The sequence below is a fragment of the Pteropus medius genome, unplaced genomic scaffold (assembly GCF_902729225.1).
Source record: "Pteropus medius unplaced genomic scaffold, Ma_sr-lr_union100, whole genome shotgun sequence".
Taxonomy (NCBI): Eukaryota; Metazoa; Chordata; class Mammalia; order Chiroptera; family Pteropodidae; genus Pteropus; species Pteropus medius.
The window spans coordinates 3,246,912-3,260,475 of record NW_024356249.1 but is presented as its reverse complement, the minus strand read 5'-3'; the positions used below and the strand labels follow the sequence as shown (position 1 = coordinate 3,260,475).

General features: G+C 43.7%; 1 protein-coding gene across 3 annotated transcripts in view; it reads right to left on the bottom strand.

The window, feature by feature from the left end:
• Positions 1-13,564, bottom strand: part of SVOPL (SVOP like) — a 56,301-nt gene that overhangs the window by 27,158 nt on the left and 15,579 nt on the right. For 2 of the 3 annotated variants that reach the window (XM_039860739.1, XM_039860738.1), the window contains exons 5-9: positions 12,092-12,163; positions 9,325-9,449; positions 6,578-6,641; positions 4,133-4,258; positions 2,923-3,051 (exon numbers count right to left, since the gene is read on the bottom strand). In XM_039860739.1, coding sequence (XP_039716673.1) covers positions 2,923-3,051; positions 4,133-4,258; positions 6,578-6,641; positions 9,325-9,449; positions 12,092-12,163 — 516 coding nt within the window. The remainder of the gene's footprint in view (positions 1-2,922; positions 3,052-4,132; positions 4,259-6,577; positions 6,642-9,324; positions 9,450-12,091; positions 12,164-13,564) is intronic. The other variant, XM_039860740.1, reaches the window with a different exon arrangement.

The following is a 13,564-nucleotide window of genomic DNA, read 5'->3' as shown; positions in this document are numbered from 1 at the left end:
CTCATCATCATACAGCTTTCCATGGTTTTGAGTAATTGCCTCTGCTAAGTTTTTTTCCCTTTGCAACGAATTATTTTTTATACTACCGATGACTGACATTTCATAGCCACTTAAAGATTAGGCGCCAGTCTCTACAAAGCATAATAGCTTCATTTAATCATAGTTGCACAGCAAGAATTAGTCCTTCTGACATGCTTCACATGATAAGATGTAATCGTCAGTATTGGTGGGAAGGTAGGAGATGGCTGATACAGCCTTGTAGTAGCTTCCTGTCCTCTGAACCACAAGAGCTTATTTCCCAAATACAGAAAATAAATTAGAACAACAAATCATCCTTAATCCTTTGGAAGAAAGTTCAGGTTCCTTGTTTCACAGTTAGGTTTTGAGGCGTGCGTAGGAATTAGGATTAACACTCCACAAAAGCAAAATGAGAAGAGCTTACCAAAATACAATCGTGAGTATGGGGGAGGTCTGGGATATTTAATCCTCATGATTTCTGCATTATTATGGAGCACACGCTATCTTGCACTAAAATGTCCAGCGGATGGCCAGGTGGCAGTGAGATTATAGTGCTTTTGTCATAAGCCATGTCCTGGGAAACAAATCAGGAATACCCAGTGTAGCCCATCTCTCGCTTGGGTGCAGGACACTTAGAGCTGCATATCCAGACACCAACTGACCTGCTGTGGCCACGAGAGAGTAAGATGGTGGTGGTGGTGGGGAGGGTTAGGGACAGCTGCTGCTGCTCTGGACCATGCCATACGGAGGAAGAACCGGCTCTCCCCTAAATTGGTGCAGCCACTACAGAAAACAGGATGGAGATTCCTCAAGCATTAAAAATAGAACTACCTTATGATCCAGTGATCCCATTTCTGATACATACCCAAAGGAACTGAAACTGGTACCTCGAAGAGCTATCTGCACTCCTATTTTCAAAGCAGCATTATTCACAATAACTAAAACATGGAAGCCACCTAAGCATCCTTCGGCAGATGATGGATAAAGAAATTTCATTGTCTTAAATATACACATAACAATGGAATATTATCGGCCATGAGAAAGAAGGAAATCTTGCCATTCATGACAACATAGATGGACCTTGAAGGCATTATGTTAAGTGAAATGAGTCAGACAGAGAAAGATCTCACCTCTATGATCTCACCTATATGTGGAATCTAAAAAAGCCAAACTTATGGAAAAAGAGAGTATGGTGAAGGAAATGGGGGGATGTTGGTCAAAGGGTACAGACCTCCAGTTAGAAGGTGAGTAAGTCCTGGGATCTACTGTATGGCATGGTGACCATAGTTAACCAGACTGTGTCATATACTTGAAAGTTGCTAAGAGGTTGGATCTTAAATGCTCTCACTATAAAAAAGGAAAAGTAATTACGTGTGATGTAGGTATTAGCTGACATTATAGTGGTAATTATTTTGTAATACATAAGCATATCAAATCACTGTACACTGTGCACCTTAAATTTACACAATGTTGCATGTCAGTTACATCTCAATAAAGTTGGGGGTGAAAAGAACAGGCTCTGCCACAGCACTGGCAGCCCTGGTAACTTTGTGACTGGCAGTTTTTCTCTGTCCCACTGGTACCCCTGCTTTACACTCATTTCCCACCTCCATGGTGATGCCATCTCACTCTGCAAATAGCCAGCATCCTTGTATTCTGTCCTCTTCCTCCTCCCTGTCAAGATCTACACTTAGCCATGGACCTCAGGATTAATGGCTGATTGAAAAAGATCATGGAAGACCTTAACTGCCAGGATGAGAATTCTGGGCTTCACCTTGTAGTCAGTGTAAGGGGGCACTGAAGGATCCTGAGCAAAAGAGGTGCTGTGTGGTGTTGGAAGAATATTCATCTGATTGGATAAAGAAGCTGTGGTACATTTATACAATGGAATACTACTCCGCCGTAAAAAGGATGAAATACTGCCATTTGCGACAACATGCCTAATAGATTTTGAGAGTATCGTGCTAAGCAAAATAAGGCCGATGGCAAAGGACAAGACCCATATAATTTCACTCACGTGGGTTATAAAACAAAAAGCAACAAATGAACAAACAAAACACAGACTCATAGACACAGACGACTGTATGGGGGTTACCGGAGAGAAAGCGGGGTGGAGGGAGGATGAAGAGGGTAAACGGGGTCACATATATGCTGACGGAAGGAGACTAGACTTTGGGTGGTGAACGCACAATGCAATACACACATGATGTTTATACAACTGTACACTCGAAACTTACATAATGTTGTTAACCAAAAAAATAGAGATATTCACCTGACAGGGTTGTGCTGGATAAAATCACGGGGCACGTGGCAATGAGGTGGCCATGTGAAAGAAAGAGACTAATGTAAAAGACGCTGTCATGAAGGCAGTGAGGGGACTTGGTCAGCAGGTTGGGCCTGGTGGCAGGGAGGGGCTGGAGTGAGTCAAAGGGGACACCAAGGAGGGAGGAGAGCGTTAACTAAGACCTGGCAGGGGATGTGACATAAAATAAGCCAAACACAGTATCGTAGGAGTCTCCTTATGTGAAGTATCTAGAATAGTCAAATTCCTAGAGACAAAAAGCAGAAGTTACCAAAGGCTGAGGGTGGGAGGCAGTGAGGAGTTTTGCCTCAATGGTATAGTGTGTTTGGGATGATGAAAAAGTTCTGAATGTATTTAATGCCATTGAATTGTACACTAAAAAAGGGTTAAATTGGTAAAGTTTATATTATGTGTTTTTTTTTACCATAATTATTCAAAAACAGAAGAAAAGACAGGAAAGGGGGAAAGAGCTGGTGGAGGAGGAGTTTTGTTCTAAGCATAGTGGATCTGAGGTCTACACTCTTGTCCTTCTAGCCTCCCACGACGAAGGGGACTTCCGGGTGGCCCCCGATGCAGGGAGAAGAGCCCCCATCTGGACTCACCAGGACGGGCTCCACGAGCCGCCCCTCCGGCAGGGCCGAGCGGTTCATCCTGGCGATGTGCTCCAGCGTGGCCAGCGCGGCCTGCGTGTTGCCAGTGGAGACATTGAAACGAGCTGATTCAGGGATAAACTGGGCACAGACGACAAAGAACATCGGAATCGCAACTGACGTGAACCTCAGGGGTACAACTGTAATTGTGCCACACGTGACACCGTCCCAGCTTCCAGAGATGGGGAAGGATGTGGCAAGTGTAGAGGCTCAGTGTTCTCTTACATTCCAAGATGATTTGGAACAAAAAAGGCCTCATTGTCCTTATCACAGTCCCAGCCAGGATGACGGTGGGCTGACACTGAACTTCACACCAGTTTGGCTCAAGCTACTTGTTAATACAGTGAAGTTCTTATATCCCATTAGTAAATGTCCACTGCCCCAGGCCCCTGGTGCCTCTCCACTGCCCAGTCACAGGAACAGCCTCTCCCTGATCCTTCACAGGAACCTCAGGATCTTGCCACAGTGCGACAGTCTAAAGGGTGAGCACGCAGGGGCCTCTAGCACCCGAGAGGTGGCGGATCAGGGCTGATGGTCAAGGCTGTCAACCCACTGACACTGACTATTCTGACCAACACACTCTGCAAACAGCACAGGCCTCCACCGAAGCTGAGACCCTGAGAACCAGCGTGGCCGCCTCCTGGCCCTCATGCCTCACACCCACCCAAAGCCAGTCGGTGCTTCCCCAGAAAAGGTTGTCCCCCGCAGCACCCAGCTCCCCATTCCCAAGGCCGGTGGGCAGTTCTGGCCCTCCTCATCTCCTGCTGGACTGTTCTGACACTTTGTAAATTGCTTTTCTGCCCTGTTCCATCTTCCCTCCTGCCCAGTCCCCACACAGCCCCGTGCCAGCTTCCCACGCATCACTCCTTCCAAACGTTCAGCGCCCCTGGACTTCGAGGCCCTTCGTAATTGAGACACAGGCCTGTCCCCACCATCCCACAGCCTCCCACTAGCGCCCCTCACTCCAGCCAATCCAGCCTACCTGTTCACCCCCAAAAGAATTCTGCACATCACACCTTTAGGACAGACCTCCCACGTTAACCTTGCCCAAATGCCCCTTCCACACAAGCTGATTAAGGCAGATACTTAAAGGAAAGAGGTGGATATGAGAAAGATGGCTGCAGGATGGGAGGACAGGAGGGAGGCCCATGAGCATCCTCACCTTGAAGGCCAAGATGAGGATGATGCCAGGAATGGAGGCAATGCGGATGAGCCAGCGCCACCCGATGGTGGGGATGACCACAGAGGCCAGGCCGATGATGAGCATGGAGCCAACCAGCCAGAAGACCTGCGGGGAGAACAGAAGATGAAATCCCCCCTCACCTGTGCTCACACTTCCTCTCTCAGGAGCCACCCATCCAGCATTTTACCACAGAAAGAGGAGGAGATGGAACAGGGTCTTTGCCTGAGGCGCCGGGCTCTGAGTTCTACTCCCAACACGACCTCCAGGGCCTGATGAAATGGTAAAGTCACTTCCTGTTCCCACGCCTCCACCTGCTTGTCTGTAAGTGAGAGACCCCCTCTACAGGGGTAATAATGTCCCCAAAGTCTTTAAAAGCTGGGGTCCAAGACACTGACTTTTTTTTTTCTCTCGAATAAGTAATTCACTGGTTCATAACTCAAGGTACAAAGGAGAACAGTGTAAGAAGATTCTCTTCTCCTGTTCCCTGCCATCCAGTCTCTTCGCAGCCAGTATCACTTAGATCCTTCTGAAGCTGTTCTAAATATACACAAGCTAACAAGGATATAGAATTTTGTTCTTCTTTGTCACAAATGGTAACATAGTATAAATAATGCTTTCTACTTTGCTTTTCATACTGAAAAATAGATCTTGGAGATCATTTTATATCAACAAACAACATGGCAGCCAACGATGCCCAGGCCCCATTGGTCGGGAACTAGAACAATTCTGAGTATTTACCCCGAACACTGTTCCCCCTCCGGAAGATGGAGAATTAGCGATAACTCCGTTCCACCTCACAGAGATGGAGAGAAGATAATAAGTGATCCTTTGGGGGACTACTTCGGGGTGACTATTTCATCACCAAGAAAATCTATTATATATATAAAAAAACTATTTCAGAAAATGATAGGGGCTACAAAAAAAAAGGAAAAAGAAAACCGTGATGGAAACTTGAGTGATCAGGGACGACCTTTCTGAAGAGGCAACAAAAAAGGTCAGTAATCAGCCATTGCAGTGGACCAGGTAACAGGTGATGTAGCATTGAAAGGATTTTAGTAGTGAAATGGCAAAAAAAAAAATGTTTTTGATTGATAGATTTGGGACAAGTTTTGGAGGTAAAAGTGACAGGGTCTGCTGATGGACATGCAGTTGAGGGTCCATTAATAGGGATGAATCAGTAGGGCTTGGTAATTGATTGAATAGGGATGAGGGAGGGGCCCGAGATGGCTCTTAAATTTGTGGCTTAGATGACTGACGGGATAGTGTTTGCTATTAACTGAAAGTGGAAACATCTGAATAAGAGTCTTCAGAGGAAGATGAAGAAATTCGTTCTATGAATGTTGTATTTGAGCCTGCAGGATATTCAAGTAGCTACCAGGTAGTCGGCTACCTGGGTCTGAAGTTCCAGGAGGTGCTCTCGGTTGTAGATGAAGATTTTGAGGGCCACAGGCCCATAGATAGCTAAAACCATTGGAGTAAATTAGATAACCCAAGGAGACATGGAAAGGAAGACCAGCAAGAAGACATAAGCAGGGAGCAGGCCAAGGAACAAGTGGCAGATAGGAGAGGAAACGTCCACAGATGAGCTCGAGCAAGACCATGCCAATTAACTAACGCTAAATGTGAAATCTGACCCCTGAGCATTAAAAGTGTGTGCACCTGTCCAGCAAAGATCAGGAGAAGAAATCTGGGAGGAACGTAAAGAGTTATTCAGTGTTTGTTAGAGTCTAAGTTTTTGTTGTTGTTGCTGCTTAAATTTCAGAAAAATTCAAAACAAATTTGAAAATATTCTCCTGTTGCTTTATTGCCAAATATATAATGGTTCAGTGGGAAGGGTTGTCTTTTTTCTGGGCTCTCTGAAAGTCAGGGTTTTTGGATAATAATGGCACCAAAGATGGTAGCACAAGGGCACCCAGACTGACATAGCTTCTGGATGCAAAACCTCTAGTCATTGGCCAGCAAGGTCTGAGGAAGGCGTGGGGCCATTCCAGCCTTCTCTGCTGGTTGAATGGCTCATCTGGGAGGAGGCAATATGGCGTGTTCTCACAGGCGCGGGCCAATTATGGACTTGCAGACACCGATATTCTTGGAAGGGAGGTGGGACACTCTACAAGGGGCGGTGGGTGTCCTTCCAGAGAGAAAGCTCATCCCACACACATTCCTGGGCTTCTGCCTTTCCAGTGAAACCAGCCATTGCGATGCTTCCTGGGTACTGAGAAGCGGGTCACTGTGTTCTAAGTGCTGCTGTGGCATGACAGAGTCTTGGCTCAGAAAACCTAAGGACCGGCTCTGGTGTCAAGCTCTTTGGTTGGTACCAAGCGACAGGCAGTGTGCTAATCCAAGAACAGTCAGCCAGCAGCAGGAAAACCATGCACATCATATGCTACAGGATCAAAAGACTGGATAGATGCGTATTTGCCTTACCTGAGACAGGGGGAGCATATAGCCTCGATATTTTGTAGGCAGAAATTCAGTCTTTATGATTAGCCTAAACGAGAAGTGGGGAGTGGGGGGACACAATAATGTTTTTTTATAAAATTAAATGACTTTTTTTTTTTAACAATCAAATTTTTCTTGTCACAGAGATAAAGAATTTAAAATCACAGACATTCATCACTGTGAAATGGTAAGGAGCAAATATATTGTTCCGAGCCCCGGTTCCTGCTAATATTTGGTCTTGGACCCTGGTCTCCTTATGCAGAGCACTTAAAATTTCCTAGGTGACAGGACCATCTTTTGTTCTAATCAGATGCCCTTCGGTGTGATTCAGGATGGGGGATGGTCACTAGAAAGACCAAGCTATGATTAGAAACTTAAAACATTCAGTCCTACCCCATCCTCCAGAGAGAGGAGAGGGACTGGAAAGTGAGTTAATATCCATCATGCCTATGTGATGAAGCCTCCACAGAACGTCTCTGAAGTATGGCAAAGAGCCTGCAGGCCGGTGAATAACACACTATGTGCCTGGAGGTGGTGCATCCCAGCTCTGCAGGGCTAGATGCTCCTGCGCTCAGGACACCTCTGGACCTTGCTCTACGTTCTCCCTTCATTTGGCTGTTCATTTATATCCTTTCAAATATCCTTTGTAATAAATAACCCTTTTGCAGTTGTAAGTAAATTGTTTTCCTGGGTTCTATCAGCCACTCTAGCAAATTCTTGAACCCAAGGAGGGGTTTTGTGGGAACTTCTGATTTGCAGTCGAGTTGGACAGAAGTTGTGGGGTACTATTTGCAAGTGGTGGGGTGGGGCGGGCAGTCCTGTGGAACTGGACCTTTAACCTGTGAAATCTGCACTAACTCTGGCCAAGGTCAGAACGGAACTGTAGGACATGCAGCTGGTGTCGGAGAATTGGTTGGTGTGGGGGAAAAAAATTCCACACCGCTGGTGTCAGAAGTGAAGTATGGTCAGAAGCAGTGACTGTGAGCACTAGAGGAAAACAGAAGAGTTTTTCCTAGACGATCACACAGCAAAATGTAATTGTTACAGCTGTAAAAATTAATATAAAGGGAGCCACTTAAAAATGGAATTGGAGCTGCCATCCCAGAGGAACCGCCTTGCCTGTCCTATTCCTCAAACCTTGGAATATCAAAATTGTGCAAAACGACGTTTGGGCTGTGCCTGAAGCAGCACCATATTCCAAACAACTGTTTGCAAAGATAACAGGGAAGTAGATGTTATGCCTGAGAATTAAAGTCATTCTTTAGAATTAGTCACTGTGTTAGCTTACCTGCTCCCACAGGAATTCCTTCCTTCTATTCATGTCATTATTCCCCTTCCCTGTCTCATAAATACCTGTTGCTTCCACCTCCTAATTGGAACACTGTTTGGATTTCTGCCTGAATCAGTGCTTCCCAAATAACTAGCGTTTGGCTAAAATAAACGTTTGCGGCCTCTCACTATGGCTATTTTTAGGTTAACATCCACATCTAAGAGAACAAAAAGTAAACTTACAACTGCTCTTCTGTTTACATTTTTATTCCCAATGTTATTGGAACATTTTCTTTCCCAGCATTATTGGAAGTCAAAGTTATTTAGTCCCAAAGTTATCTCCTACTATTTAAGAGACATGAGTCTTATCTCTTTTGCCAAGACAAATGTTGGCAAAGTGTTTTCCCAAGCCTGATTCTCTTTTCTAAAACGTACTTGGGAAATTAAAATACAACCAACAGCAGGTGGTTCTCCCAACTAATGACGACCAAAACACAGATTTCTAGTTAAGAAAATATTAATTTTGTGACCAGAAGAATAAACAGACTCGTATTCCATCAGTTTTCTAATGGCTCTTCCCTCTTGTAGTTATGAGCAAGGGTTTGGGGTTTTTAACATATCTATTGGGCTGCCCCCCTGAGGGGGGTTTTAAAATCATACCTAAACTTCTACTCCTTCAGGGCTCTGAAGCTCAGAGTGATGCTTGGCTTATGCTTCAGGGAAGAACAATTTTCCCCTAACGCATTAAAGTAACAATTAGGTGCTTGTCATCTCCTAATGTTTTCTAAGGGACCTTGTTCCAAGGCACCCAGGAGAGAACAGCCTGAGGAGACCTGCAAATTGAAGGGAGGCTTCCAAGTTGCTGAAAATTTAGCAACACACCTTTCACACTCACACACACAACAGCCCACGTGCAATAAGATATTGCACGCTTATCCAAGGGCAGAAGAAAGACACGTAGCAGTATGTCTCTTTCAATACATCTCACCCGGCTTTGCAAATTTACTTTGACACAGCCTTAAGCTAGAGGACGAGGGCACTTTAAAATGGTTATTCCTGAATGTTAGAGGTGCTTATGGTCAGACTCAACTCTTCCAACAGATTCCTAAGAAATGAACAGACTGTGTTTGGATTGACATTTTTGTTATAGACCACACAGGGTACTTTTTGTTAGCATTTAGTCTGACAAAATGGTATCCATCTTAAAAATAATGGTTAGCCTTAGGAATAAAAATGCTCAATCCAGCAGTCTGCTAGCCTCACCGTCAAACACCGTTTCGGTGAGCAAATAGCTCCTAGCGGAATAGGCAGCCATCACTTTAAGAAAAGCTCAAAAATAATTAGCACGAGGGAAGTTTATAAATGTGCAACTTATTTATGCTATTAATCCATTAACCAGTGTGTGTGGGGAGGTGTACATATATCTCCCTCGGGGGTCCCCTCCCCACCAATGAAGTCTTTACCCTTGTGCATGGCCAGACACGCCGCAGCCAACCATCGTCCGCAGGAAGACAAACCAGATGTACGAGGGAGAGAAAGAGGTCAGCAAGGAGAAGTAGGCTCCCCACAGGAATGAGATGAGCAAAATCTGAAGCAACGAAAGGAGACTTATTAATGGGACCTGCCTCCGTGGAAGGTAGGGGAGAAAATCTAACTTCTGAAGGTGATTTCTCATTTCCATCCAGATAACTTGCTCCTCTGAGGAGCTAACTAACCTACAGTAAGCTCACCGGTCTCTCACAGTCCTCAGACAATACAATCCACGACATTCTGGAGTCTGAAAGCCTGGCATTCTGTGGACGTTAAGAAACGTCTAAACCTGGAGAGAATTTGCTTAAGAGTTTATCTGAGCCAAACTGACGACATGCGGGGAGCAAGATCTAAAATGCTCAGGAGAATGAAAGTTTTGCAGTTCTTTTATGCTTTGGGGGTCAAGGAGAGAATGTGAGATGACAAGAAGGTGGGAGAGAGCAAGGCGGGGAAATCGCTATGATTGGATGAAAAGTAAAATGGAGAGAGACATACTTCCTTCACATTAGTGGGCACAGGGCAGTTAATGTTTAACATTTACAGTAAAAGGGGTGGTATATAAGCAACACGATCACGACCCCCTTCGAGGGTGGTTCCTTTGAGGGGTCCGGAAAAGAGAATCCCTCGGGCATTTCAAAAGTATGTTAACCTAGATGCCAGAGAACACATAGGGCTTAAGGAGAACATAAACCTTTTATTGAAAAAGTTCTAGGCCTGAGGCTTAGAACTAAACTGCCCAGTTAGGAATTTCGGACCAGGTCACCCTGTGAGGTTACTTTCGGTCACTGGACTTGTCAGATTTATTACACGGCCACTTTTTCATTCACAATTCTGCGTTTAGAACATTCTTCAAAATTCCCCAACTGCATTGAGAATGCGAATCCTTGCCCTCCCTGCCCCTCGGAAGCACTGTGTCGGAATGGATATAAGGAGAAAATTTAAGGTATTTGCTTTTTTCTCTAATTGTAAGAATAATTCCAGTTCGTAGGAGAAAATATGGAAGAAAAAAGAAAAAGAAATTAAAATATTTAAATCACCCCTGATTCTCTAACCCAGAGAAAATACTGTTAACATGATTTTATCCTATTTTGCCTGTTTGAAAGAGAAAACATATTTTTAACGCTGCAAAACATTCCACTGGAAAGGTATACTATAATACATGTAACGTAATGCATAAACCTTTACTGTTGAATGTTGAGGTAGTTTCACATTTTCTATTAAATGATCTGTGATGATATCTGTGCATAAATCTTTGTGGTTCTCTGATGATTAAAACAAGTTAGATTTCTGGAATAAAAATTATCAGATGAGGTAGACGGATATTCTCAAGGTTTTTGAGAATATCGTATTGCCAAACCGATGGTCAGAAAAACTATACCAATAGTATGTGAAGTCATCTATATACTGCCAGGTTTCTTTAAGAAAAATTCCTTATAGATTTAATGTTGGAAATGGATCTGATAAGGAAAAAAAAAATGTTATCTTGCTCCTGAGGAAAGAGCGCTAAAGTTAGTCTGGCTAACTGAGAAACCCAGGGGGTACGAGAACCTCCCTAACTTCCTCACTAAGACACACGCCATGGTGGTCAGCCGCTACACCTGCAGAATTTCACACCTAAAGGTCAATGATCACAGAAGACAGTGCCTGTTCTTTCAATATCCACATACAAATGCATCTCAAACAGTCCTGAGGCAATTTAACTGCTTGCAGAGCCAAGCTTATCTTTCCTCAACACTCCTCCTCCCAACACCCGACCTCGCCTCCCTACGCGTCCCTTCCATCTGATGCAAAACTGTTAATCGTTAAAACTTATGCACCCTACCTGAGACTTCTGACGCAACAAACGTGCTTTTGCTTACTTTTCTGCCTATACGAGCACCTCTTGCTTCTCCAAAGTTGCAGCTCTGTTTGAAGGCTTCTTGAAGCTTTGTTCTCAGGCCATAGCCCTCAGTAAGACCCAAATAAAACTCTTTCTTAAATTTATAGAGATCCAGTTTTTCTTTTCATTGATGCTGCATAGTTTTGCTTTTGATAATTCCTGTGACTGAATGTTTTTCAAGGTTCCTTAACCTTTTGTACTTCTTCTGTATGATGCCTTTGTTGTGCTCTTTACATTTTTTTTTTGAGATACTCAGTTTTCATATTAATTTATAAGAGTCTATGATGTTTATTTCGTGTACTTCGAAACATACAGCCAACTCTATTAATGTTTCCTTTGGGGCTTCTCCCTTTGTGTTTATGCTTAGAGAGGCCTTCCCCATGAGAAATCAGACAAGAAAAGAAGAGAGATCTGGGTTTATAATCCAAAGTCATAGATTTATCTCTTGATGTTTAATCTCAGCAGGTGTGTGACCATGAGCACGTGGCTTAGTTTCAAAGTTTTACCAAAATTAACGAATGCGAAGCTGCTTATGTTTATATATGCACGTTTCCATATTCTGATAATGTTCTAACTATGCACCTCCATCAACTCTGTACCTGGACTGTGCGTGACCACGTATGGGGACAGGTACTTCAGGAAAGATGAGAAAGCAGGAAGACAAGCCAGGAATTCAGGCATGTGATGTCAGAGAAGGCCATTTCCACGCTTTCTATCTTGGGTATCGATCGAGAAATGTCCACTAAAGAGAGGCAGTGGTGACATGGCCACAAAAGAACACACGAAAGAAAATTCCAAATCATCCTTCAAGGCCCACCTACCTTCCAGCGGCCATATCTGTCAGCCAGGAGGCCAAAGAGGATGCTGAATATCATGTAGCCGAAAAACACCATCTGGATGTGGGGGTGAGAAAAAAATTATCCTCTGAGCAGAGTTGTTATAATTTGCTAATTGACCGCATTAAGCTTTCGTCTGTCTTAACTACATGTAAACTAGGAAAGGGTGGAAATTGAAGAACAGGTTTTCACAAAGTTCTCCCCTGACTCCTGTTTAGCATGTTCAGGGCTTTAGAGGCTGATGCTTCTTGCTGGCTGACCCCATACTGCTACCAGGTGGAAACAGGCCAGAAGAACAGGTAACTGCTTTCCCTCCAGGCGAAGATGATGGCATTGGATCCTCTCAAACATGTAACTGTGAATTTCCATTTTAATAATTAGAAAACTTCTTCCATGCTCTGCCTAATACCACACACAAGTCGAAACTTCTAGAAGCAGTCTCCTTTAAGTAATTACGGGTCAACACAAACTGAACAAACATCAAAACCAATCATTCATTTAGAAACACTCTTCAAAACTAATATAAACCTATCTCTTTTCCTTATTCTCACAATGGCTTGTCCTTCCTACCCTGATAAAATTCAAGAACCGGGAGAAGATACCAGCATTTTAACTCAGCCTGAGCTGTAATCTGATGTCTATGCCTTCCAGCAACTTATTTTTCTTCCTTCAGCAGTTCCAAGCTTCACTTGCTTTCCTTTCTAGTAAGATCTGAGTGATTGCTTCCAGGATAATCAAAGGAAAGGCGTTAGCTGTCATTTCTAACACTTTCGGTGAAAAAACTGTTTCTCTCTGCTGCCTGCTTTGCTTTCTCTTTTTATCTCTTTCTTCCTTACTCGTCATAAGGAAAACGCAAACGCATTTCCTCCTCAGGGAACTATTTTTTAAAAAATAAACTATCATCTCTATTCTTGAACCAAAAAAGCCATGCTTTTCCTCTGTGCACTGTACTTTCTAAGACAGAGTTGAAGGGAAGCAGGGGGCGAGGGGGGGAAGCCAGTGTTTTCTAAATGCCAGACCCGGGATCGACTTTGCACCATAACAAAATCCAGTCAGTCCTCAGCAAAATGGTAAAAATAAGAAAAACGTGATACATTTTTGTATAAGTCTAAATTTATTAAATACGAAGGGCTCCTTTCTTCGGGAATGATTTTCTTTCTGGCTGTTGGTGGTAATGTGCCTTTTTTTTTTGAAAGATGATGGTGGTCGATGAGAAGATTTTCTGCCTCCTTCTCTTCTTCTAATGACCTTACATGTCAAATATATATACGTTTTTAATGTCAACTACATGTCAGCCACTCAATTTAAAAAAAAAATTATATCAGTTGGCGAACCCCAAAATTTGGGTTCCCCTGAAATTAATTTTCTACAGCCATGCTCTGCTTAACAGTGGTGACACATTCTGCGATACGCATCGACAGGTGATTTCGTCATCATGCGAACATCACAGAGTATGTT